The sequence below is a fragment of the Amphiura filiformis genome, chromosome 13 (assembly GCF_039555335.1).
Source record: "Amphiura filiformis chromosome 13, Afil_fr2py, whole genome shotgun sequence".
In the NCBI taxonomy this organism is placed as follows: domain Eukaryota; kingdom Metazoa; phylum Echinodermata; class Ophiuroidea; order Amphilepidida; family Amphiuridae; genus Amphiura; species Amphiura filiformis.
In genome coordinates, this window is record NC_092640.1 from 17,080,334 (window position 1) to 17,108,044 (window position 27,711).

At 37.0% G+C, this 27,711-nt stretch overlaps 2 protein-coding genes across 3 annotated transcripts in view; both read right to left on the bottom strand.

Annotated features, from left to right (window-relative positions):
* Window positions 1–314: 314 nt before the first annotated feature.
* Window positions 315–2,143, bottom strand: LOC140167454 (paraneoplastic antigen Ma3 homolog). Its single transcript, XM_072190761.1, has 2 exons — window positions 2,063–2,143; window positions 315–1,467 (listed from the first exon to the last, which is right to left on the bottom strand). The coding sequence occupies exons 1-2, from the start codon at window positions 2,141–2,143 to the stop codon at window positions 790–792; spliced, it is 759 nt and encodes a 252-aa protein (XP_072046862.1). The 3' UTR covers window positions 315–789.
* Window positions 2,144–12,082: 9,939 nt separating this feature from the next.
* LOC140168059 (uncharacterized) overlaps window positions 12,083–27,711 on the bottom strand; it is a 73,195-nt gene continuing 57,566 nt past the window's right edge. The window contains exons 9-10 of one of the 2 annotated variants that reach the window (XM_072191363.1): window positions 14,792–14,905; window positions 12,083–13,666 (exon numbers count right to left, since the gene is read on the bottom strand). In XM_072191363.1, coding sequence (XP_072047464.1) covers window positions 13,547–13,666; window positions 14,792–14,905 — 234 coding nt within the window. In that variant the 3' untranslated portion in view covers window positions 12,083–13,546. The remainder of the gene's footprint in view (window positions 13,667–14,791; window positions 14,906–27,711) is intronic. The other variant, XM_072191362.1, reaches the window with a different exon arrangement.

Genomic DNA, 27,711 nt, shown 5'->3' on the forward strand with positions numbered 1-27,711 from the left:
AGACATTGGCAATTATTTGGTTTTGTGTTAATTCCACAGGATCATCAGATACATTAGTAATCTCGAGAGTGCACCTGCATCTATGGTGATCTGGTATATCCATGACTCCTGGAATGACTTCAAGACCCGTGGGCAGTTTGGAGTATGTAGGCGGCTCAATCAACACCTGCTGGGAGGTTCTTGTTGCATTTCGAAAGAATCCAGTGACCTTTCGTGTTCCTCCAGGTTGGATGAATAACTTCTTTCGAGCCCTAAATCGCACAGTGTCCATAAAACCATCACTTCCAATCTTGTCATTCACTTCAATGCTTCGGAATACTTTCTTACAAGAGGCATGGACTGACACAGTCCTCCAGTTAACTCCAGTAGTTTCTTTCAATTTCTGGAAGATTCGCTTGAAAAAGGCTGAATTGGTTCGTAATGTAACAGGAGGTGAGTCAAGGTGGTTGTTGTCAGGTACTATCAGTGCCAAAGTTGGAAGGGACTCTGATACACCACAGAATGTCTCATCTAAGTGTACGTCCATAAGTGTCCATCCCAAATACTTCATTTTGTCAGCTCCGGCGTGCCACAGGGTAAGATCCTTCAGTGAGTTCAGGGGCAAGTCCAACTCCTTGGCGAAAGAGTTGGTTATTAGAGTGACCTGTGACCCACTATCTACTAAGCACGTAGAAGGTCTGCTGTTGATGTGGCAACTTACTACAACAGCCTCTCCTATCAACTCCTGTGGTACATCGGTTCCGGCATGATACGTAACCTTATTAGAATGAGCTTGATGTGGATGTGGGCCTATTGAGCTTGATTTGACGCCGAGTTGCCCAGTTGTCGACGTCTTCTGTAGTTTCCCTGGTCCATGGACCTATTTCGTCTGGGAGGTGCGACGAAGGATATCAACTTCTGCTTCACTAAGTTATCATTGGCAGTGTTGGGGCAGTTCCTTTGCATATGTCCATCCTGACCACATTTAAAACAAAATCTAGGCCTATTTGTAGTGGTTGCAAATTGGGCATACTGTAGATCTTGATTGTGCTCGACTTCTGGAACTGTTGTACTCTTACTAGCAATACTGATTTTGGAAGCTGCCTCCTGCTTAGATTGCATTTCTAAAGCTTGCAGGCGCTGTAGGATTTCCGCACTGACATCTACTTGAAGGACCTGTTTGCTCTGCGCTTCTTTTCCTGTCTTCCGCTGCTCCTTCCGTCTCTTTAGTTCGTTTTCCTGCTTTCTTACCATATCCAACAGATCCATAAATTTGGGAGGATGGTCTGTTCTCTCCCTCAACCGCAGGTTTACCAGAAGGATGTCATCATAAATTAGTCCCTTGATGAATTGGCTTAATCTGATGGTGTCTGCAGCCTCTTCATCAATGGCGCCCTTTTTAAGTGCAGTTCGGATTGTTTTCTGGAGTCTTGTAAGAAAACCATTGCTGCATGCCAAGAACAGCGCTTGGGAAGATGATCCATTAGACTCCACAATCCACACAGATTCACAGTATTAGCAGGATAACATAACGGAAGGTTAAATATAACACTGCCACATCGTCTTGGAGTTGCCGGTATCTAAAAGAGCCTGTTTCACGTTCCTTGGTGATTCAGCCAATTTACAGTTAACAGTTGTCATAGTTTCCTTTAAGTTTTGCATCTCATGGGTTTATACTTGTTTTAAATGAATAGATAAATTGAAGTTCTGCTGAGTTGGGGTTGTGTGTGACCTGCTTGCCAGGTAGTGCCAGAGTGACCAGGAGATCCTAACTTTCACAGAAGATCAGAGAGAGGATAACTGGATGTTATGGATTTGGGAACGGCCATGCAGGACAGAAGGACTGTTGTAGTTCGAGGACACCGCTCATCTTAAGCAAGTAAGCAAGGACTTCTCTGACTTTCATAAACCAGGAGTTACTTATAAGGTTATACTGGACAGGACCATCAATCATCATCATCATCAATCGGCTGCGGAGCAGGCGACTACAAGCTTTCTCCAACTACTGCGATCTTGGGCAAGCCAAACAGTTTTGTTTGGCTGCAGCATCCCTTCAGTATGTCCCAGGAGGTGCAGGACATACTGTAAGTACAGTGTGCGCGGCTTTTTTGATGTCCACAAAAATGACTGTCAAGGGAAGTTTGTACTCCTTGAAGTCTTCCATGATCCTACTCAAAATGCGTATTTACTTGCTGAGCAAAGCTGCGACCTGATCTAAAGCCAGCCTGGTTGCTTCTCAGTAAAGGATCAATGTGAGGTCGGATCCTGTTCAAAAGGATCTTGTTGTACACTTTTGCGGCAATGGACACAAGCGAAATACCACGGTAGTCTGTCATGAGAGAGAGAGGTCGCCTTTCTTTGGTAGAGGAATGATTACATTTGTGACCCATTGGCGTGGCGGTGGCTGGATAGTTGAGAATACTTCCATACAGAATTCAAGAATCATATCAATCATGCTATCCCCTCCTCCCTGAAGTGCTTCAGCAGTTATAGCACAGTCCAATGCTGCTGCCTTGTTGGTCTTCATGGCTGCTATTGCTTCGATTACTTCTTCACGAGTTGGGGGCTCAGTGATGATAAGAAGATTTTCAACAGCTGGTGCAGAAGTTCTGAAGCTGGTTGGGGCTGTTCCATCCCTCTTTTTGACTTTCACCCCTTTCCTTGAGTTCTTCCCAGAAAGCGAGTGTCTTCCATCTGCTTATTGAGGGTAGCAAGCTCGTCAGATTTATAAGAGTTGTTAAGGCTGGTGTTCAAGTTCCTCCATCTTTCTCTAGCTTGACGAGACTTTGAAATGAAGTACCGCTTTTTGGTCTCATCCCTTTCAAGTTTAAGTCTGATGGTTGAATCTGATACCCAACTTAGCAGTCTGCATGGCTCTTGCTTTCCAATAACTTTCTCAGCATGCTGTTTCAAAGGTCTCATACCTATCAGATATGGGTGTGGCGTCATCCGTGCTCAAGACCTGGAATCTGTTTGATAGCTTCTTCCAGTTGAATTTTGTTCTCTTGCAGGGTTTCCTATGCTTGTTCGCAGACTGGCAGCTAGACGGACGCTCACAATATGATGATCGGAGTCCACTTCTACTGAGTTGTATGCTCCACAGTTGCGGAGAGAATTTACCCACTTGCTGTTTATTAGAATGTGATCTAACTGTGCATGGGTTGATCCTGCTGGATGGGTCCAAGTCCAGAGACGGTTCCTGGGTTGGGGGGAATCTCATCTGGGCCGGTCTGAGATTGTACTCCTGGCAAGTGTTGACCAGACGCTCACCATTGTCATTGGTTGAATCAATGACCCGAGGATGGCAAAGATGACTACCTGTCACATGATCAGGCGGTATAAATATCCAGACTTCCGGTTTACATCTCAACTTCTTACACACAAAACAACTGAGGGTGCAGAAAATCCAATAAAAAGGGGTGCGCAAATATACAGTGACTGGAGTGAAGTTTAGATGCTTGCAGAGGTGGGACGTCCGGCTGGCCTGTCCATGTACAGCTGTGCCTTGTGGTCGTTCATGTACTTCCATGCGTTTGTGTTGAATGATTTGGATGATGTTGATTGAGTGATGACACTGGCTGGGAGTAGACTCCACTGCCTTATGGTCCGGGGGTAGAAGCTGTTCTTGTAGAGCTCTGTTCTGGCTGGATAGTTGATGAATTGGTCAGGTCTATGGCTGCGAGTAACTGGTCTGTCTTTGTTCACTGGTTGGAACTTTCCTGGAACTGTGAGTGGTGAATCTCCAGAGTGGTACTTGTGGAGCATTGTGAGGCGTGAAATGGTTCTTCTGTCCTGAAGTGAAGGCTGTACTCCGGTAATTCTCTTCACAAAGCGAGCTGCCTTCCGCTGGACTGCTTCCAATGATTGAAATATGCTTCTGGTAGTGAGGATCCCAGATGGTGCTTGAGTATTCCAGAACTGGTCTAACTATGGAGATGTAGGCTTGTTGTTTGATCTGCTCAGGACACTTGTACAGGTTATGTTGTAAGTTGAGTGATCGCTGAGCTTTGCCTGCGATGAACTTTGTATGTAGTTCCCAGTCCAGATTAGATGTAAGTTCGACACCAAGATTTGAGTGGTTCTCAACTTGTTGAAGGTCAGTTCCCATCATGTTGTAAATTGAATTGATGCTTGAACGCTTTTTGGTGATCCGGAGAAGAGAGCACTTGGCAGGGTTGAATTTCATCTGCCAGTCTCAATTTGTCAAGGTGTCCAAATCCTCTTGCAGGAGTGCAGCATCACTCTCGGAATGTTTCTGGCAATATAACAGGCAATCGTCGACAAATAGTCTGATGGATGATGAGATGTTGTCAACAATGTCGTTAATAAACAAAATGAAGAGGAGTGGACCTAACACGGTGTCTTGAGGGACTTCAGAACACACGGAAGCATTGGACGAACTTCCCCATCAACAACTACGGCCTGGGATCGATTGATCAGCCAGTTTTCAATCCAGGTGTGGATTGTTCCTTGGATACCATACCATCCTAATATGTAAAGAAGTCTCCTATGTGCTACTACATCAAATGCTTTGGAGAAATCAAGTACAGGGGCAGTCGATCTGTTGTTTCTGATCAATACCGCTGGCAAGATCCTCCAAAGTCGCTAGAAGTTGTGTCTCGCAGCTATGTTTCCGGAAGCCATGTTGGAATTCATTCAGGATATGATGGTACTTGAGATAATGTGTTCCAACACCTTACACGCAATACTGTTCAGGGAGACAGGTCTATAATTGGACGGTTGGTTTCTATCTCCTTTCGTGATTGTTGGTAAATAATCTGCTGAGAACTAGCTCCTGTTCTCAGCAGATTATTTACCATAATAGCGTGGTCCTTCAAACTCTTGGTAGGTATCTGGTCTGGCCTAGTAGCTTTCCTAGGATTGAGTTAGGTAAGCAGTTTCTCTACCCCTGCTGTGGAGACTTGGATGTCTGACATTGCTGGAAAGGAGCTGGTGGCTTTTGATGGCAACGAACTAACATCTTCATTGGTGAAGACAGAGCTGCATTGCTTAAGTTTCAGCTTTCTCTTTAGCTGAGTTTACAACCTGCTTCCCAGAGACAAAGGACGATATATCCATTTCATCTCTCTTTCGGGACTTAACATACTTCCACAGTTTCTTGGAACCCTCTTTTTCAAACATGCCATGGATGTAGTTTGTATGTAACTCATCGAGCTGACGTTTGACTTGCTTTTGAAGCATGGTCTAGGCCTACTTTTCATAATTTTCTGTGTTTTGAACTTCTTGTATGTCTTGTACCTCCATTTTCTTCGTTTCATCAAGCGCCGGATACCAGGTGCCATCCAAGGTACATTCCAGCCACCTTTCAGACGTTTGATTTCTGTCCATGATGTCTTTGATTTGAGATTTGAAATGACTCCAATTTGAAGATAGTCAGGGGGACTGTGGTCAGCCATGGGATTTGAGTGATTAAAACATTCACCATATCTAGATACCTTATATAGGTCCCAAAGAGCAAGAAAATCTTAGGTGGACAAATCTGAGGTGTGGCAGTGGGCGGCCATCTTGAGTTTTAAAATGGCCGCCGTTTTGAGATTTATTTTTACTATAACCTGAGTTGCGACTATCCTATGAGGTATTTCCAATACCAACGAGTCCAAACAACATGGTGCCATATTGCTAGGGGATCGATAAGACTGGATTTTCAAAATGGCCGCCGTTGAAACATTTTTTACCATAACTTGAGTTATGAATATTCTATGAGTCTAATTTAAGTGGCAATACTCACATTGTCAACACCAACAAGTCTAAAAAACATGGTGCCAGATTGCTATGGGAACAATGAGATTAACAGTCATCTGTAATTTCAAAATGGAGGCCATTTATAGTTATTTTCAACAATGTTTGGCTTTTTGAATGTCGTATAAAGCTCCTCACCTTTCATGAGAAATGCTCAGATGCTTTTACTTTCACTTTGCAACTTTTAGTCATTTGACAAAGTTACTAGCACTTATACACTTCTCTAGACTAATACTGAACTTGCTTTTTATAATACATGAAGGAGTATAAAGTCTGTTAAAACAGAATTATGGTAACTCAATTCATATACATACATATCATTATGAATTCGGCAGACGGCCGAATCCGGATTCGGCTTTTGGTAAATTCATTTTGGCATGCATTACTTTTGAATTCGAGAACAAGGGATCAATGTGTTATCTATAGAGGGCAGCATATCGATTTTTTAACAGTTATCATCTTTGACCGTACTGACTCACAGTACGGTCTGGCATTCCTGTGAGTCACCGTTAGCTAACCCTGTATGCCGCCCTCTTTTGAATACCTACTATGCTGTTATCATCTGATCTCCGTTAAAAAATTGATATGATACCCTCTATTATGTATAGAATTGATCCCTTGTTCTCAAATTCAAAAGTAATGAATGCGTAAAATGAATTTACCAAAAACCGAATCCAGATTCGGCCGTCTGCCGAATTCATAACAATATTATAGTTCCTTATCACTATGGTCCTCATCATCTGATAGGGACACATTTTTTGTATTCTCATTATGTGCAGTCCATTCCTTCGGCAGTTGCAGCGATTGTTATCATATGGTGACTCGACACATCCATACTTCACCAAATGGATCACTGCAGCTGGAGCAGGAGGCAAAGTTGTCATCGCTGGTAGGAATTTCCCATCAAACATCCCAGCCATATTAATGCTGTAGTCGTTGAAACTCTGGATTTGGAACAGCATTATTGTTCCAAATCATCGTCTGGTAGTGCGATCTCATGATAGCAACAAGTGAAGCTGTAGTTGGCAGCAGACCCTCTGAGTGTGCCTGCATCTTCTTCAAGAGCCACCCCCTAATATCTGCTACATTTGTTGAATTCAATGGCATATATGACTGCATCAGATTGTCTATCTGCTACACTAAACTGTGAAAGTGCATACACTATGTCATCACATGAGTCAAGCTCTTTCAGTGCCTGCTAAAAATTCAGCTTTGCCTTGTCAGCAAATCGAGTGACGTCTGCCCCCGTTAGTGATTGGAATCCAGAAAGACACGCAGCCTTCCCAGCACCCAAGGCATTGTAGATGGGCACAAGCGGACTACCCTACGTTTCTTTGCAACATCTATCACACAAGATGTATCTTTACAGAGAGGTTTGGGTAAATGGCTAGGACGAGGACATCTGTATCTGCTGAATAAATCTTGACAGACATGGCACTATTTGCTGTGACAGACATTAACACAATGAAGAATTAGCTTTGTGTTTGCTTCTTCTTGGGAGCTTGAGAAACCTTTGTGTGGCTTTTGCTAGGTCTCACCAAGACACTTGTCATTTACATCAGTATGTTGGAAGGATTTTGTTAGCTATATAGGTATGTAGTTAATTCACCTTTAGTCTTCGCATGGGCATGCAGACTCTACATGCTTGTCTTGGTGAATGATGTATGGGTAAACTGGTTATTGGTTAGTCGCCCTATCACATGTTGATGTTTTCAGCGATAGCGATCAAACATCAAATGCACTTCTTCATAGTCACCATGCCTTTGCCAGTGCCGGTATTTCAACGCCTGCCTAAACTTCAGCCATACCATCGATGACTGCAACACATTTGGCAGCAGAGGTTTCAGCTTGTGCAGCAGTTCCACCATCTATTAACTCAGACCATTATTATAAACAAACATATTAAACCTCAAATCGTCGGCTGTATTCCATAGTGGCGTATAGTGATTTTTGGTCATTTTTTTGAAAATTGGCACATATGTTTTTAATTATGTTCTCTTTCATTTTTTTTTGTTTTTTCGCTGTTGCTTTGCTAATTAATTAGTAAATAATTAATTAAATGTGGCGTATAGTTACAAAGTGACATTTTTCAGTATTCCATAGTGGCGTATCGACCATACGCCACTTTTTATACACATTTTATAATTATGAAATATCGGCAAAAATGAAAAACATCGTATGTCATAGTGGCGTACCCGCATCGGAGCTCTACGCCACTATGGAATATGAACGACGAAACGTAACGCCATAGGGATTACATGGCGACCGAGGTGGCGTACGGTTAACGTTAGGTTAGGGTATTGCGTTTTGTTCGTTTTCCATAGTGACGTATAGTTTTATTTTCAGTTTGCCAGCAATAGTATGTATTTATTTCTTTTGAAAAATATATAACAATAAAATCTATTTAGTTTACTACAGAAATTTCACATCATTTACAAAATATAATGAATGTCTGATTTACACAACTCGATTTTAAATTGGCATTTCTTCAAACCCGATTTTCTCGAAAAGTTGTTTATTAGCGGCGCCCACTATACGCCACTATGGAATACGGACTGACGAAATGACCTTTGACCTCTGTCTATATGACCTTGGATACCACCAACATATGGTACCCAAATTTGGTTGCATTAGAATTCAAAGTGTTCATATAAGACCAGATTTTAACCAAGTCTTAAATAATGGTATTTTACAAATTGACCTTTGACCCTAGTATATGACCTTGAACACCACCAATAGATGAGGGTTCCCACAGTGCAGCTATGACCCAAGTTTGGTTGCAATAGGGTTTGAACTGTTCATATAAGAACCAAGTCTTAAATAATGTCATTTTACAAATTGACCTAAAATAACCTTTGATCTCAATATATATGACCTTGAACACCACCAATAGATGAGGGTTCCCATAGTGCAGCTATGACCCAAGTATCATAATGGTTGCAATAGGATTTAAACTGTTCATATGACACGAAATTTTAATTTACAAACTTGTTGATATCAAATGACCTTTGACCTCAGTATATGACCTTGAACATCACCAAAAAAAAGTAGTCCAGAGATCCTTGCCATGTCCCACCTATCCTGAAAATCTGAAGTCAATCCGCCCATCCATTCACAAGATACAGCGTCCGTAGGGATGGAAAGATTTGCTTTCATTATCTGTAAAGGACATGTTTTTCAGGTCACACACATGTACATTGTAAAACTTGAGTGGCCCCCCTGGGATTGACAACAAAATAAAACACACTTTTTCAAGTTATTAATTATTGCAAATTTATTAAGTTACATCATGATAATGAACTATTTATACACCTTTTTTGTCAAGTCTGATTCTGGGTAAATTAACATAATATGGTCAACAAATGAAAAAATTAAATACAGGGGAAAGATATTAAATTACAATTTTTTTTCATCGTGATCACCTCACATATTGCCAAATTGCAATACTGCTCAACAAACCATCCGTGCTTGTATCCCTTTGTATTATACAACTATAGAGGGCGATGCAAAGCCATTTGTGACCCGCTCTGACGAAACCCGCCATGAGTCGCACTCAGCCATTTCGAGATCTGGCAAGTCAAAGTTGGGAAAGGGGTAAAAAACCTTGCAGATTTTGTTTTTCAGTTTTTATTATTTTTGATTCCTTAATATGTTTACTTTAACCTACCAGTGACAACAAAATATCTTTTACGTCTAAAGCACCCAAATCTAGCATTTTCTGAGCCAAACCCAAGTCCATAAACATGTCATTTTACAACTTTAAAGCCATTTTTCTTGCATTTTCCTTTCCCTCTTCCCGTTGAAAGACCATAGAATGTCCTAGAAACATAATCTTGGTATTAAATTAAAGCTGACGACCTATACTAAATGATGACATCAAAAACTCAATTTTCAAAATTAGTGACTTATGTCTGGTTTTGTGGGAGTGGGTCACATTTGTTTTACCATGCAAAGCCATTTTTGCCTTAGCTGCTAGCCTGCTACTCACACTAACTTGCAAATTGCATTATAAGTACTTCACATGTTATGTTACATTTGCGGCCATGTCTTTTTATCCTATACTAGCTTTCAGAGAAGAACTGTACTTTCTTGTCGGTGGTGAGCTTAAACAGCGTAAACACAGAAGTGTGGTTCTGATGATTCGATCATTGGTCAATCCTGTAATTATTTCATGTAAGCTAATCCTAACCATAAGCCTATCCCTAATCCGAACTCGGTGTTTACTAAAATGACATGAAGGAATAACCCAATCATCTCACAATCATGACAGACCAGCAATCTCATTGGCTGATTATGCGTAAAAACTCATGATGTGAAAAAAAGCCCCGCGTATGTCGCTCATTAACAGGGTGCGTGTGTCATTCCGAGCAAGAGAGTGCCATTTTTTTCTGAAATCTAGTGTAGTGTGACACTTTTGTATCCTTTTTGATCCATCCCTGCTGATCAGTTGAAAGAGATTTTTATCAGGCAATTTATTAATATACGAGGGTCATTCAAAAAGTTCTACCTGTTGGGACATAACTTTTGTTTTGTTAAAGGTAGCTACTTTAAAATTTGCATACATCTAGTTCGTAATGTCACCTACAGGTGGTGAAAAAATCATGTCAAGACCATTTTCAGATTTTTGTTGGTGACCTGAAAACCACAGTAAGATATGGTTCACCGGAAACGGTCAAAATATGTACAATATTTACAAAGGCGTCTCAAGTACAGTGTGTTTAAGATCCCATAATTATTCCATTTGGTCATGTTATAGTAAAAACTTTATAAAACACAAGAATAATCATAAAATTATATGTACTGGTTAAAAGGTTGTCACAAACTGAAAATTATGGCCATTAATATGCACAAAACTAATAGAACTAATAGCCAATGTAATAAAATTAGTATAGATGACCACAAACTCAGTTTATGAAGCTATTGACTTTAATAAAACATGGTGTAAAATGGTGGCATTATGTCGCTTTCTTTGGAATAAAATACCACAATAGATCACAAAGGGAATTAAATTTACTTTTTTGGCTGAAAAATATCTTATAGTAGCTTTAACTTTTGCTTTTTATCTAAAAGCGCAGCTAGAAAAGTCACGCTGTAGGGATGGACACTATGCTGATTATCATTAACTGAGATGTTACAAGATATCCCTCCAAAAATTGGAATTCTGGGTAACTTCTGTCCATCAAAATTGTACTTTTTCAGTCACAGATGATGTTTTGGACTGTGAGATGTATATTCATTCAAAATTTATATTGTTACTAATATGATTTTTTTTGTATAAAGAGGAAGTTCGTTACATTGGCTGCACGCATGTTTTCAAGTGCAATATCCAAAGATGCGTCACCGCTTCCGTGTACCATATCTTACTGTGTTTTTCAGATCACCTACAAAAATCTGAAAATGGTCTTGACATGATATTTTCACCACCTGTAGGTGACATTACGAACTATATGTATGCACATTTTCAAGTAGCTACCTTTAACAAAACAAAAGTTATGACCCAACAGGTAGAACTTTTTGAATGACCCTCGTAAGTGATTATGTACTTTTTTATAAGGTGATAAGGAAGCAAATCTATGAAGATGAGATGAAGACCATGATTTGAAGACCAACTATCAAAAACTTACTTTTTGAAAGCAATATTGTAAGATTAGGCAAATGAAATATATCATTAGGCAAATGAAATATCACCTAAAAAACTCAATTTGCTCAAAATTCTTGATTCGTCACTCTGCCGAATTCATAACGATATGATGTGATCAAAACCGTTGAAATCTTAAAATATATTTCAAAAACATTTTAACACATTTACTTAACGGGGCATTTTGTGATCCACAGTGTCTCATCTTCCCACTTACTCCAAAACCAAAACAGTTTTTTTAATACCATAAGAAATCTAAGACTATATATAATGTTGACAAAGCCATCATCAAAAATATGTTTTCTGGCAATTGACCAAAATATCAAATTTTGGACAATGTTTGGGGACTGCATGTCCATATGGACACTTGTTGGTACATACAATTGAATGGAGCTTCCTAATTATCAACACACCTATTTTCAGCTGCCACTTTTTTTCATATGGAAAAAAAAGACCTCAGAATGATTTTATTGACTTATCTTTCACTTTTAAGCCAATCCAGCAAATAGTAATTTTTTAACACATTCGCTGGGATTATTGATTACTCTTGCCTCCCCTCCCCACCCCACCCGGCATATCTCACCCACCCTGACCCATAACCCCTCCCCATACTACCCAAAACTAAGAGGAAGAATAGATTATTCTGTAATTACATTTACATATCACATTTATTAGGCAAAAAAAAGGTTTGTCTCAAAGCTTACGAGTGGTTTGAAACAAATGCAATTTTTTTTTTAAAATTATTATTCCGTCTTGGTATTTTAAAGGTATTTTGAGAAAAAAAACCTGATTTTCGCCAAATTTTTCCAGAAAATGTTTTTTAATAAAAAAAATTCTGCATTTCTTTTTTTCAAATCATGCAATTTTACAAATGTGTGCGCGAGCTTTGAGACAAACCTTTTTTTTGGCCTTATTAACTAAGAACTGTAACCAGAGAGTACCAACATAAATAAACCATGCCAACATGTACAAAACATAGACAACATAATACACACACACACAGAATGACTGAATGTCACCCTCTATAGTAACAGCAAAGTTAAGATATACACAGAAGGGAAAGATACATGAGGGCCTCTTCCAAATGCAACATTGAATACTCTCAAAATGCCCAGAATGTATAGCCCAGACTTGTATACAATTATTCTACTAATTACTTGATCTTATTCTTAAGCTGAATTTTGACGTGTCAGACTCATCCATTATCAATGAAAACTGATCAGGCTACCAATTATTTTGATACAGCTTATACATCTCGCTATATCTGAAGCCATTATATTGACCAGAAGTTGCTAGCGCGCCTAGCGTCAAACCGCTACCACTTGCGGTAGTATTTGACTATTGCTACCAGTATTGGGCTATTCTATTTAAAAGATTTTTGAAATATCTGCCAACAAAAAGAGTGTGAATTTCAAATGGAATGAGCACATTATAGCCAGCTCCATTTGAATTTCATACATTCTATCAGAAAGATTCAACCTGAATCTTCCACAGAGGGAGGGTGAATTTCAAAAAGAATATGTTAATGTGCTCATTCCATTTGAAATTTGTACTCCCTCTGTGGAAGATAATTCCAATATCTTCCACAGGGGTAGTGTGGATTTTAAGTGGAATAGCCCATTTGATCCCCAGTGATTGATCACTTGATAACTGAGATTGCTCATTAGTATATGATAACAGGGGTGTGATTCAAAGCTTGTGAAATATCCAAATTGACCCAGGATTGGTTGTAATAGGGTTAGGATTAATAGGGTTAGAATTAAGGGTAGGATTTAGGATCAGAAGGTTTCGGGAAAATCCTGCAGCAATTTTTAGGTTGAATGATTAGATTTGTCCATATGCAATGGTTGGGCAATTAGGCCTATACCTATTAGTAGGTATATATTATAGTAGGGTCTTTCCTGTTCAAGATTTGCCTTGGACCAAAGCTAAGTAAATACAGCCCCAGAGGATTTCATGAAACTGGAAAAAAAATCATTAATTGTGTTTGCATTTACTCCTCTCTTTACACATACTTTAACAGTAATTTTGTTATCCTCTGATCCAAACTCTGAACTATGTCATACCAGATTGGCATTTACAGTCATTTCAATGCATGTCCATAGAGGAAACTTGCCCTGTAAATAATTTGGTGCGAAATAATTATGCATCATACACCTCATGCGATCGTCAAGATTGGTTTTCTTCTCCAATTGGTTTATCTTCCATTAATGACTTGAGTTGTTGTCGTGCACTCTCTAGAAATAAATCCAAACTGGCTAGGGAACGATGGCGTACTGCAGCATCCATCTAAAAACAACAAAAATGGAAAATATGACACAACATCCCATGGGCGAGTAACACAAAACATACAAACAAAGTTAAAAACCTGATGTTTCGAAAAGACAAAACTTTTCTTTTTCAAGGAGTAAAATTAGAGACCTACTCTCAATATAGTGGAGATCAGCTCTCATCACAAAAAGAAAAAGATAAAGATGCATTGACTGAAACATTGATCAAGCAGCAGAAAATAAAATAAATCTAAATAACAGTGGAGGCTTGAGTGGGTTAGGACAGGTGTGAAAAACCATAACAGCAAGCAAAGTATGGAGAGCCAAATGAGAAAAAATACCTCACAAAGAGGGGGAAATCTGAAAACAACAACATAATTATTATTAGATTGAAATTGATGAGGAGTTGTCAGATTTTTTTAATTAACCAGGAATCAGCATTAAAATTTCACTGTAGTGTTCACATTATGTGAACTTTTATGTATATAGTCTGTATATCTACCTCGAGTCACCGGCACTAGCTTTGAAGTCCAGCGTGTGCTGCGTTGACCTAACATGGCTTCTTGCATGTACATATGCGGCACATTGATCGCGAGCATAAAAGTATGTACACGCACCAAATAACGCTAAGCTAACGCAGAACACGCTGAAGTGTCAGTGACTCAAGGTAGATATATTGACTATAGTAGTAATTGATCGATCTTCTTTTAGTGTGTGTTTACATCAGCAACATACATAATTCTTTTGTAAATTTGCTGTAGCATCAATATTCCTGGATTGTGCATGCACTGTTTGCCGAAAAGAATAGCCTTTGTTGACATTTTTAGCATGTACACAATGTAAACACGAAGTGAGGTCCTGATTGGCTAATTCAATCGTCCCCACAATCATAACAGCAGACAGGTATTATGATTGGCTGATTACACATCAAAGGTTTGTTCTGCATTCATGAAGGGTCAAAAGGGAATACAAAGCTTCGCCTTTGTCACTCATAAACAAAAAAAAGTGATTTATAGTGCGCTACGCACAGGCACAACGCCTAGACGTTGATCCACAAGCCTCAGTACACTTTACAGGTTGACCACTACGGCCCCACATCATTCCATAAACCATTTAACAACAACTCAGGGACTTTTTTACTCACCCTTTTCTGTTCTTTAATGTATTCTTGCATTTCTTCTTTCGTTTTCTCTACAGATTGCTTAATCACTTCCTGTTGGTGCTTTCTCTCCTCCAGTAATGCTGTTTGAATTGCATCCTGCATTTCAGTGAAGAAAAACATTTAAGAAACTATAATTAGACAATAAAATAGTGGTAAAATATAAGTATATGTTCATCCAACAGTTGTAAACAGAAAGGTCCGGAATTAAATCTAATTCTGGAACTTACTTTTGTAAACTTGCTACGTTGCTTCTATCATACCAGTCCAGTAGGTCAGTTACCTGATGGAATTGGTACTTTGCAGATGCAACATAGCGACGTTGATTCCAAACTTTCTCAATAAATAGTGTTATTGTGATATATAGTCCACATATATGTCAACATAGCAAATGCATGGATAAGTGCAAGGTTGGATCTACATTTATAGCACTTTACAGGCACATTTTTTTGGTGGGGGTGGGTTGGAGAGGGGCAAAATCCAGAAGATTGTCCGATGTTTGACTTTTTAATATTTCACTGGGTTAGAGTAGAAGAGGATAATACCTCCATGCCCCTGAACCACCACTGGCAGGGTATATTAATACTGGTATCATATAGCAAAATGCTACACATTTTCAACAAAATACTGTACAAGTAGAGATTGTATAGCAGTAATTAGAGTATGCTCAGTTTATGGGATTGTCATCAGAGAACATTTACAACAAATTTGCTATAATGAAGTCAATTAATGAAATCTGTTCATGAATTTGTCAAAGCAAGTTCAGCAACTAAGACACAAAGTGACCTTTGTGCACAACACAGGGGCTGGAGGCATGATCCCACTTTGTCAATTGGAAAAAGCATTAAGTCAGTGGAATTTTAGAGTTTAAAACTTTGAAGATATTGAGAACCCCCTCATCCGATCTTTAATTAAGGGACGGCATCAAAACTCAACCCCCTATTGCCCGCTGGTTTTGCCTGGTTGGAGCCAGTTTCTATTGTTCTAAACAATGGAAAATGGTTCAACCACCTTAAACTGCCGGTCAAACAGCAGTCAAGTTTTGAAGCCACCCCTAAGCACATCTCAATTTGCACTATCAAAAATGAGCTACATGTATTCCAGTTGAAATCCATATACCACCTTAATCTTCCACACAGTGAGTATAATGAATTTCAAATGGGAGATTAAGGTCATGTCTTCCATAGTAGGTGTATGGATTTCAACAGGAATATCCCAATGTGCCAAGTGTAATACGACATACAATTTATTTCAGCAAAAGGAATAGGGGATATGCTATGACGTCACTTGTGACAGCGTCATCCTCGGTTAAATAAAACTCTCTCCTCCAAGAGGCCTCCAGGGGGAATTTTGTATCACACTTAAACAGGTGGCAAGTATGAATGTTTGTGGAATCGAACTAGAGACCTGACCCACTGTCATCTTAGAACTTGTCCTCTAAAATGGCTGCCATTTCAATTGTGTAATATACTATTTCAGTTGGTTTATTGCATAGGGTCTATACAACTTTCGATGTGTGTACAAAATACAACTTTTTAAAATAAAAACATTCTACTGCTCCACATACTCCCACTTTCAAACAACATTGTACCTCAACTTTACCCAAAGGATGCAATTTAGCAACAGAAGTTACAAAAGTTATTTTGAGGGCTAGCCCACACACACATATATATCAAATCCTGACACCAGTGAAGTTTGTTAAATATAAAATTACCAGTAATTTGACCATTTCTAATCTTGATCACTTTGTCAATTAACCAGATTAATCATGATATACCAAGCATAAAACCAATTACAATGTGAAATATTATTCAGCTAAATATAATCTGTTCTACCACAGGTCCCATGTGACTCTAGTTGCTTTAATAGGGCAATGATGTTGTACCGCCTAATAGAATATTTATATTTGAAGCATAAAACTCCAATTACAATGTGAAATATTATCCAGCTAAGTGTAATCTGTCTCAATTCTACCACGGGTTCCGAGCCAGCGTCAGGGGGGACGGACTCCATTTTCATAACGAAGAAGCATGTTTAGGGCAAAAAGAGGTGTTTTTGAAAATTGAACTGGTTTTAAAACAAAACATCATTACAATTATAATTTTATATCACATCAATTTGGACACCAATTCTTATTTTGATGGCTCCAATTTTTGATGGCTATCTCACAGTTTTGTGATATATTTGTAACTAGAACAATCAAACACCATCAAGTAGAAATAAATCAAGGCATACATACTGTCACCAAATTTGACTTTGGACATGCAGTTCTATACATTTTAGCTGGAGTGTGTGGAAAAAGAGGCCTCAGAATGAGGCTGTCTTGCTAAGACCTTCATGGACAATATTGCAACTCGAATTGGAAAAGTGCCCTTGCATAGTGTGATTTTTTAACACCAACAAATTACATTGTCAATATCAGGGAGTGTCCCCCTGCCTGAAGTTCCAGCTATCATGATCATCAATCATACAACTGACACTGGTCTCTTCCAATTGAAAATCACACCCCTTGATTTTGTAATTCCAACCAAATGCAATAGCTTAAGTTTTCATCACAAGACAGACAGTGGAAATGTGTTTTTGGAAGATTTCTCCATATAGGAGCCAACTTATAATTATGTCAAATCCAACTAACTTATGTCAAATCCAACTGGATCTCAACATTCTCCACAAAGTTTTCAGCTTTTTTTTAAAAGACAGGCAAAAATGTCAGTCCACTTGGGTTGCTTAGTTCAACTGCAATTGAGATAGCACATTCATCTTTCACAGGGGGGTGGATTTCAGATGGAATGTCTCATTTTAAGTGTGGGTGTAGTTTTCAGAAATCCAGGGTATGATTTGCGTACAACTGGTAGTGGTGACGGTGGTGCCATATAGCATCCAGTATCAGATGCCCTATAAATACCAGCGCTTGCAAGCGGTGTGATCAATCGCAGCTCTCTCTCTTCTTGAACACAAACCACCTGTTTTGTGTTTGTTGCATCAATTGGTTCAACTCAGCAGAGTCGTTTACAAGTTTAAAATAATAGTTTGGGAATGAAAGTATACGCATCTGCATCAGCCTATTCTATAAGGTTTATGTGATTGGTGACTTTGTTTCAGCAGATACCTGCATCTACAAGCGTTTGTGCGGAGCCATCTCAAGATATCCAGTGAGTCATCTTTTTCTTGTAGGATCCTGAAGCTATTTATCAGTCACCCAACTTGGTAAGTCCATTACTATTTATATGACTTCAGTGATCCTTGCACAAGTGTAAATTTTTTTTACTGATTTTTAGAAATAGTTTAAATGTAAAGGATATGTCTATACACTTATCTTTGTGTATTGACAAAAAGTTCCAAACACCAGTGTTAAGAAAAAGTCAAGCTCTATAGCATAATCAGTGATTTGCTCATCCGGAGGATCGTAAAAATCATCAAAATTCAGATTTTGGCACCTTTGTTAGTGTCATATAGATGTGCTAACATAGCCTGCTAGTGGTTAGCCTGAAAGTTCTGTATTATTATAAAAGACAAAATAAGACATTTTACATGAATCTGTACAATTTCTCTACTTAAGTAGAGAAATTAGCAACATGCATTTGAATGGGGCTTCAACTTTGTAAATCCTGCTGTTTTCCTTTTTTTACCTATGACAATTTTAATGAATTAACCTTCACTTTTAGGCAATTTGTAAACAACTTTAATTTTTTTACACTTTTGCTGGGATCAATGAATAAGCCTTAAAGTATGTGCTCTGAAATTGACTATTGCAAATATTATCCTGAATTACTTTAAAGTCATTTTCAGTCTTATAACATGTTACAAAATATATATTGTCTAACTGTACCACCAAACAACCGACAATTGTGATGCGAAGTGAAACCCTTCACATGGCAACATTTTACTTTTGAGTTTTGTAGATAAAAAACATGGACAATTAGAACTCTGTTTAGAACTGTTTTCATTTTGTACCTGTGACTTCAACATCAAAAGTTATGATCAAAGGATTGAAAAAAATAATTAAAAGTTTTAGCCTTTATCTTTATAAAACAAAACAGGATAATGTGACAATTATATACATTGTATAGGCCAATTTGATTACAATATAAGTTGTCTATTACATAAAATATAATAACTTGCTCTGAAAGTGAAAATGGCTATTGTCAGTGTCTACTGCTACTGTAGTGCCATACCGTGCCAAATTCAATAGCTCCCTCGTACGATAAGAAAAGAAACACAAGTAATAAGATTATATTACAAACATACTTTTATTTATTCTTCATTTTTATGTCCGATTTTGTCTTATCAGATTGACGTTCACGTTTGAAATTTTTCAGCTTCAGATGCATGTATCTATGCTTGTTCTAAAAATGCAAATATCTGAATTTTGATGAATTTTAGGGTGTTGTAGTTCTGCAATACTGGTAATCCCTTGATGTAATTTAATAGAAAATATATTGGTTCATGCGTCGATCCCGAATATTCCTGTAACTTTGGATTTTGATTTTATGTTATTACAAACAGAAATTGAGTATATTGAGTCAGGCACAGCTTATTCAATGCTGAGTTGTCAACCAGAATAGTTTACACATTGTACCACCCATGGTTCTCTGTAGACATTTTTATTTTTGTTTGTTCACTAGCACTAGGTTTGTTTGTTTGTTTGTTTGCTTGCTAGGTTGGTCTGTAAGGGACACACATATTTTTGCTGGCACTTGTATCAAATTTAAATCAATGGTTTTTGATAAACAATTATTATAGCATTCCTTAAACCGTAGAAAACAAAAGATGGATTTATCCAAGTTGTATTTCAATGTCAAATTTCCACAGCATTAATTGAATATATTGTTTCATTGTGTTACATGTTTATATATGATGTGCCGACTTCTTAAGCTGGACATGGTGTTGTTTCTTTCCTTCCTTCCTTTCTTTCGTTCTTTCATTTCTTTCTCTCATTGTTTCCATATCTGTTTGCTTGTTTCTTTGTCCATTTGTTTATTTCTTTCATCTTTATTTTTTTCTAAATCTTTCTTTTAATATTTCTTTCCTTCTTTATTTCTAATATTTCTGTTCTTTCTTCTATTCTTTAGTTTTAGTTTTTTATATATTTGCTCATTCTGTTAGTCCGTCTGTTTGCTGGTTTTCCTTTTTTTCTTTCACCTTTACTTTTTTCTAATCTTGTTTGTATTAATTTCCTTCCTTCTTTCCTTTCTTTTTCATATTACTGTTCTTCATTCCTTCTTTTCAATTTCTTTTTAATATTTTCTTTCTTTCCTTCTTTCTTTATTTCTTTCCGTCTTCTGTTTGCTTGTTTCTTTCTTTTTGTCCACATGTTTGCTTGTTTTTTCCTTTCTTTCTTCAACATTTGTGTTTTTTCTAGTCTTTCTTTTCAGTATTTACTTCCTTCTTTCTTTTTAATATTTCCATTCTTCCTTCCTTCCTTCTAGTCATGTTCTTTTTAATATTTTCTTTCTTTCTTCCCTCCTTCTGTTAGCTGGCTTTTATTTCTTTCTTTGTCCATTGGTTTATTTCTATCACATTTTTTTAATATTTCCATTCTTCCTTCCTTCTAGTCATGTTCTTTTTAATATTTTCTTTCTTTCTTCCCTCCTTCTGTTTGGCTTTTATTTCTTTCTTTGTCCATTGGTTTATTTCTATCACATTTTTTTAATATTTCCATTCTTCCTTCCTTCTAGTCATGTTCTTTTTAATATTTTCTTTTTTCTTCCCTCCTTCTGTTAGCTGGCTTTTATTTCTTTCTTTGTCCATTGGTTTATTTCTATCACATTTTTTTAATATTTCCATTCTTCCTTCCTTCTAGTCATGTTCTTTTTAATATTTTCTTTCTTTCTTCCCTCCTTCTGTTAGCTGGCTTTTATTTCTTTCTTTGTCCATTGGTTTATTTCTATCACATTTTTTTCTAATCTTTATTTCTAATAATTCCTTCTTTCTATTAAATATTTTTGTTCTTCCTTCCTTTTATTTTTCATATTTCTTTCTTTCTTTCTTTCTTTCTTTCTTTAACCCCTTTCTTTCCCTGGTTGTTTCTTTCTCTGTTAATTTCATTCTTTTCTTCTCTTGATTGTTTCTTGCCTTCTTTCTCTGGATGTTTCTTTCTCTGTTAATTTCATTCTTTTCTTCTCTTGATTGTTTCTTCTTGCCTTCTTTCTCTGGTTGTTTCTTTACTGGTATGTTTGTTGTTTCATTCTTTATCTTCCTCTGTTTTGTTGATGTGATATAATAGACAAAACATCAATAATTAGTTCTCACATCATATGAAGTTATCCTTTGCAATGGCATGTTTCTAACTTGTTCCCAGGCAAATTAAGAAGTCTGCAATAACCAAATTGAGCCTTTTATTTTATTTATATGTAATCATATTCAACTGTTAAACAAAAACCAGGGTTTACTCACATAGCAAAAGAGCTGGCACAGGCAATATTGTATTTGTTTGAGTATGTGCTTTCTTTCTTCTGATTTTTTCTTTCTTTCTTTCTTCCTTTCTTTCTTTCTTACTTAGTCTTTCTCTCTTTCTTTCTTAGTCTTTCTCTCTTTCTTTCTATTTGCCTTTCCTTTCTTTCTTCCTTCCTTTTAATTTATCTTATTTTCTTTCTTTCCTTTTTCCTTCCTTCCTTTCCTCCCTTCTTTCTTCATTTCTTTCCTTTTGTTCCTTTCTTCTTCCCATCATTTCTTTATTTCCTTTTTCTTATTTCTTTCTCTTCCTTTCTCTTCAATTCTATCTTTCACCCTTTCTACCATCTTTGTTTCTGTCTCTTTCTGTCAAACTTTATTCTGTTCTCTTTTCTTTTTTACTTTTCTTCCCTTTTTCGCTTCTTTCCATCCTTCATTTCTCATTTCTTTCATCCTGTCTTTCTTTCCTTTCTTACTTTTCTCTTCTCTTTCTTTCATTCTTGCTTTCTTTCTTATTTCTTTTCTATCAATCTTTTTCTTTACTTTTTCTTTCTCCCTTCCTTTCCTTTCTCTCTCTTTTGTTTCTTCATCCCTTTCTTCTTTCATGTTTCTTCCTTTCTTTCTTCCTTCTTTCCCCTGCCTTTCATACTTTCCTTTTTCCTTTAGTATCATCCTTCCTTTACTTTTCCCTTTCTTCATTCTTTCATTTTGTTATTGCCTTCTTTTTTGTCTTTTCCTTTCCTTGTCTGTTTGCTTCTTTTGTTTGCCTATCCCCATTTGAGTTTCTTTCTTTATCTTTCTAATATTTCTTTCTTTTTCTTTTCCTTTCCTTTCTTATTTCTTTTCCTTTTCTTTCTTTTTTCTCATTCATCCTCCTCTCCTCTCTTACTTACTTTCTTTCTTTCCATCTTATTTTCTTTCTTTCTTTCTTTCTTTCCTTCTTTACTCTCCTTTTTTCTCTTCATTCTTTCTATTTGTCTTTCACTTCTTTCTTCCTTTCATTTTCCTTCCTTTCCTTCTTTATTTCTTTTGCTTTCTTTCATTTATTTATGTCCTTCCTTTTAATCTATATTTCTTAATCATTCTTCCTTTCTTTCTTTCCTCTCTTCCACTTTCTGTTGTTTTGTTATTTCACTTTCTACACTTTGGTCCTGAGTTTCATGCCGAGTTTCATGTCCATCCTTTTTTCTACCAATTTCCTACCGATGCAAAATGAGCATACCCTTGTGGTACTAGCGTGACATTGAGAATTTGTCACCAAACTTGTAACCAATCAGATTTAAGAGAGGTAGGAGTTAAGTAATCATGATTTTTGGACTGGAATTATGTCTAGTGAAACAACCATCACAACCATTTTTTTCTTCTTTGTTCCTTCTTATAGGAAAGGAGTTGAGGTCATCCTAACACACACATTATTGCAGTTTGACTATCTGACGATTATTGGTGAGTAAATTATTGCTTATAGATTCTTACCAATGCAAAATGAGCATGTCCTCATGGTACTAGCGTGGCAATGAGAATGTGTCACCAAACTTGTAGCCGATCAGATTTAAGATTAAGACTTTGGTGAAACCTTGAAGACTATCTGAAGATTATTGGTGAGTAAATTATTTTGTAAAGATTCTTGGTTGTATTTAGTTTTGTCATTTTGTACGTTTTGGTCCTGAGTTTCATGTCCATCCTTTTTCTCCCAATTTCCTACCAATGCAAAATGAGCACGCCCTCGTGGTACTAGTGTGTCAATGAGAATGTGTCACCAAACTTGTAGCCAATAAGATTTAAGAGAAGGTGGAAATTTAACCAATCATGATTCAGGGACTGGAATTATGGCTAGTGAAACAACCATCACAAACAATTTTTTTCTTTCTTTTTTCCTTCTTATAGGAAAGGAGTTGAGGTCATCCTAACACACACATTATTGCAATTTGACTTTGGTGAAACCTGCTATCTGAAGATTAAATTATAGGTAAATTATTGTGTAATGATTCTTAGTTGAATTTAATTTTGTCTTGTTATTTTGTACGCTTTGGTCCTGAGTTTCATATCCATCCTTTTTTCTACCAATTTTGTACCAATGCAAAATGGGCATACCTTGCAGTACTAGTGTGGCATTGAGACTGAAACTTGTAGCCAATCAGATTTAAGAGACATAGAAATTTAATCAATCATGATTCAGGGACTGGAATTATGTCTAGTGAAACAACCATAACAAACAATTTTTTCTTTCTTTTTTCCCCTCTTATAGGAAAGAAACTCAGATCATCCTAACACCCACATTATTGCAGTTTGACTATCTGAAGATTACTGGTGAGTACATTATTGTGTAAAGATTCTTGGTTGTATTTTTTATTTTGTTTTGTTATTTTGTACGCTTTGGTCCGGAGTTTCATATCCATCCTTTTTCTCCCAATTTCCTACCAATGGAGAATGTGTCACCAAACTTGCAGCCAATAAGCTTTTAAAAGAGACAGAGAAATTTAACCAATCATGATTCTGGGACTGGAATTATTTCTAGTGAAACAACCATCACAAACAATTTTTTCCTTTCTTTTTTCCCCTCTTATAGGAAAGAAGTTGAGATTATCCTAACACCCACATTATTGCAGTTTGACTATATAACGATTATTTGTGAGTATATTATTGCATAAAGATTCTTGGTTGTAACTTGTATTTTACTTTTGTTTTGTTATTTTGTACGCTTTGGTCCCGAGTTTCATGTCCATCCTTTTTCTTCCAATTTCCTTCCAAATGCAAAATGAGCATGCCCTCGTGGTACTAGCATGGCAATGAGAATGTGTCACCAAACTTGTAGCCAATCAGATTTAAGAGAAGGTGAAATTTAACCAATCATGATTCAGGGACTGGAATTATATGTCGAGTGAAACAATCATCACAAAAAAAATTGTTCTTTCTTTTTTCCTTCTTATAGGAAAGGAGTTGAGGTCATCCTAACAAACACTTTATTGCAGTTTGACTTTGGTGAAACCTTGAAGACTATCTGAAGATTATTGGTAAGCACATTATTGTGTAATGATTCTTGGTTGTATTTTAATTTTTTTTATTAAATTTTGTATGCTTTGGTTTCATGTCCATCCTTTTTTCTTCCAATTTCCTACCAAATGCAAAATGAGCATGCCCTCGTGGTACTAGCGTGGCAATGAGAATGTGTCACCAAACTTGTAGCCAATGAGATTTAAGAGAGGGTGGAATTTAACCAATCATGATTCGGGACTGGAATTATCAACTGAAACAACCATCACAAACAAATTGCCTTTTTCTCTCTTATAGGAAAGAAAATCAAATCATCCCAACACACACATAATTGCAGTTTGACTTTGGTGAAACCTTGAAGATTATCTGAAGATTATTGGTGAGTACATTATTGTGTAATGATTCTTGGTTGAATTTAAATTTTTTTGTTATTTTGTACGCTTTGGTCCTGAGTTTCATGTCCATCCTTTTTTCTACCAATTTCCTACCAATGCAAAATGAGCATACCCTCGTGGTACTAGCGTGGCACTGAGAATGTATCACCAAACTTGCAGCCAATCAGATTTAAGAGAAGGTGGAATTTAACCAATCATGATTCTGGGACTGGAATTATGTCTAGTGAAACAACCATCACAAACAATTTTTTTCATTCTTTTTTTCCTTCTCATAGGAAAAGAGTTGAGATCATCCTAACACCCACATTATTGCAGTTTGACTATCTGACGATTATTGGTGAGTAAATTATTGCTTATAGATTCTTACCAATGCAAAATGAGCATGTCCTCATGGTACTAGCGTGGCAATGAGAATGTGTCACCAAACTTGTAGCCGATCAGATTTAAGAGAAAGAGAAATATAACCAATCATGATTCTGGGACTGGAATTATTTCTAGTGAAACAAGCATCACAAATAAATTTTTCTTTCTTTTTTCCCCTCTTATAGGAAAGAAGTTGAGATCATCCTAACACCCAAAGGATTGCAGTTTGACTATCTGAAGATTATTGGTGAGTAAATTATTGTGTAAAGATTCTTGGTTGTAACTTGTATTTTAATTTTGTTTTGTTATTTTGTACGCTTTGGTCCCGAGTTTCATGTCCATCCTTTTTCTCCCAATTTCCTACCGATGCAAAATGAGCATGCCCTCATGGTACTAGCGTGGCAATGAGAATGTGTCACCAAACTTGTAGCCAATCAGATTTAAGAGAAGGTGGAATTTAACCAATCATGATTCAGGGACTGGAATTATGTCTAGTGAAACAACCATCACAAATAAATTTCCTTTTTCCCTCTTAGGATCGCAGTTGAGGTCATCCTAACACTCACATGATTGCAGTTTGACTTCGGTGAAACCTTGAAGACTATCTGAAGATTATTAGTGAGTACAATTATGTAATGACCCTGGCTTGTATTTAATTTTGTTTTGATATCTTATTTTGTGTGATTTCGACCCATGTCCACCCTGTAGCATCCATGCTAGACATTTTTGCAGCGATTTCCCACCAGTGGAAAATAATTTGGCTCTCTTGAGACAGCAGATCAAAGGCAGTGTTAGATGCTGCTGTCTCAAGAAAGCCAAATGGACTATAATTATGACATGGAGAATGCATCACCAAACATTTGCTAAATCAGATTTACTCATGAATCACGGACAGGAATTATGTGGCAAATCAGTTTATGCTCCAATAAATATCTAGTATGATTTTAATCTAGTAACACCATCCATAAAGTGTGGACATCCGCAGTTCCTGTGTTTTGACTATTAAACATAGCCACAGCCACGGCCCATACTAGTACTGAATTAGCAAGTGTGTAGCGTGAGGCCAGCCCATAGGACTTGAACTAGAGTAAAGCCATCACAAACTTTTTTTCCTTATTAATTTTCAAAATCTAGATATAAATATCTCGCAAACATTGTTTTATTTTTGGAATTTTGACCAACTTCTCTAAAAATGGATAAAATTTAGGTAAAAATCACATTTTTTTTATTGATTTTAATTCTTTCTCAGATAGAATATTAAGAAAACAACCGACAGGTAGTAATTCATTTATTAATGTGACTCAGACTGGTAGTAATTAACTTATTAAGGCATCTCTAGCTTGTGTTAATCTATAGATTCATCCAAAAAGTTTACTACTTGAGAAATAACATTTCCTGTTTGCTTTTGTTTTCATTTACAGCTTGGTGGAGTCACCATTTTCAGGATTACAGACCACTACATCTGACATCAAGCACTGAAGCTAGCCCCAAACAAGTCCATGTACTGTTGTACGTAGTGTAGCATAACTTATAGAATAAGAACAAATATAACCATTTTGATTTTGTACTTTTTTCCAGCTTATAAAACAATTTCTACATTTTGTGTAAACAATAGTATAAAAAGTAACTAAATAATTGAAAAAACAGAGAATTTATAGGAAAATTGGAATCGATTGCAAATATTTGCTGTGGTAAAGTCACAACAAATACATTTTGTAAAACACATTTGTTGTAAATTCTCACATTACTAAATCACACTGCTGCTTCTCTTCATTCTGCAAACTCAATTTTACTCACTGTCTATCAAATCATCAAAAACTATGTTTCACAAACGAGTATTTTTTGTTATTGTTTTCATGATTTGTTGCAAACATGTCTATTGTGAAGAACCCTTTTATGAGTATGATGAAGTCAAAAGCTCTAGTATAACCAGCACCATACAAATGGAATATGTTACCGTAACTAGTTTAGTTCCTGTGACAGAAATAGAATATGAATCATCAAAATCTGATGCATCTTCTCCAAAACCAAACCCAACAAGTCTGCCTTCATCATATGCCACTGGCTATGGTGATTCTGTTTCCAATATCATTGGAAATGATAAAGGCATCCTGACCCAATCTACCACAATGAAGGCGGACATGTTGGACACTACTGTACAATCAGGCATTTCTGGTTTAGTTCCTGTAACTGATGCTACTCATGTAACAGAAATTGATCAATCATCAAAATCTGATGGTCATGATGCATCATCTTCAAAACAAATCCCAACAAGTCTGCCTTCATCATATGCTACTGGCTATGGTGATTCTGTTTCCAATATCATTGGAAATGATAAAGGTATTCTGACCCAATCTACCACAATGAAGGCTGACGTGTTGGAGACTACTGCACAAGCAGGTGTTTCTAGTTTTTCTCCCACTGCTATGAGTGCCATTGATGCATGTGATGTTAACCAGACATTAGTAGTTTCTCGCACTCCAATCACACTCCAAGCATTTACTGGTCAAAACAAATGTAGTGTGTTTGTTACTTCCGAAAATAGTACAGCTCTTTCTGTCAAATTGTTACATTCTGATGATTTTAAATCTGTATACTCTTATTTCTACATAGAATTAGTAGGAAATCAGACCCAACATTACGCAGACCGATATGTGTTAGTGTCAGATGACACTGTTCCTTGTATGACAGTAATTAGTGGAACCGAGTTCCAATTTCACTTTCTGGACACTGAGATATTACTTGAGATATGTTTTGAAGATG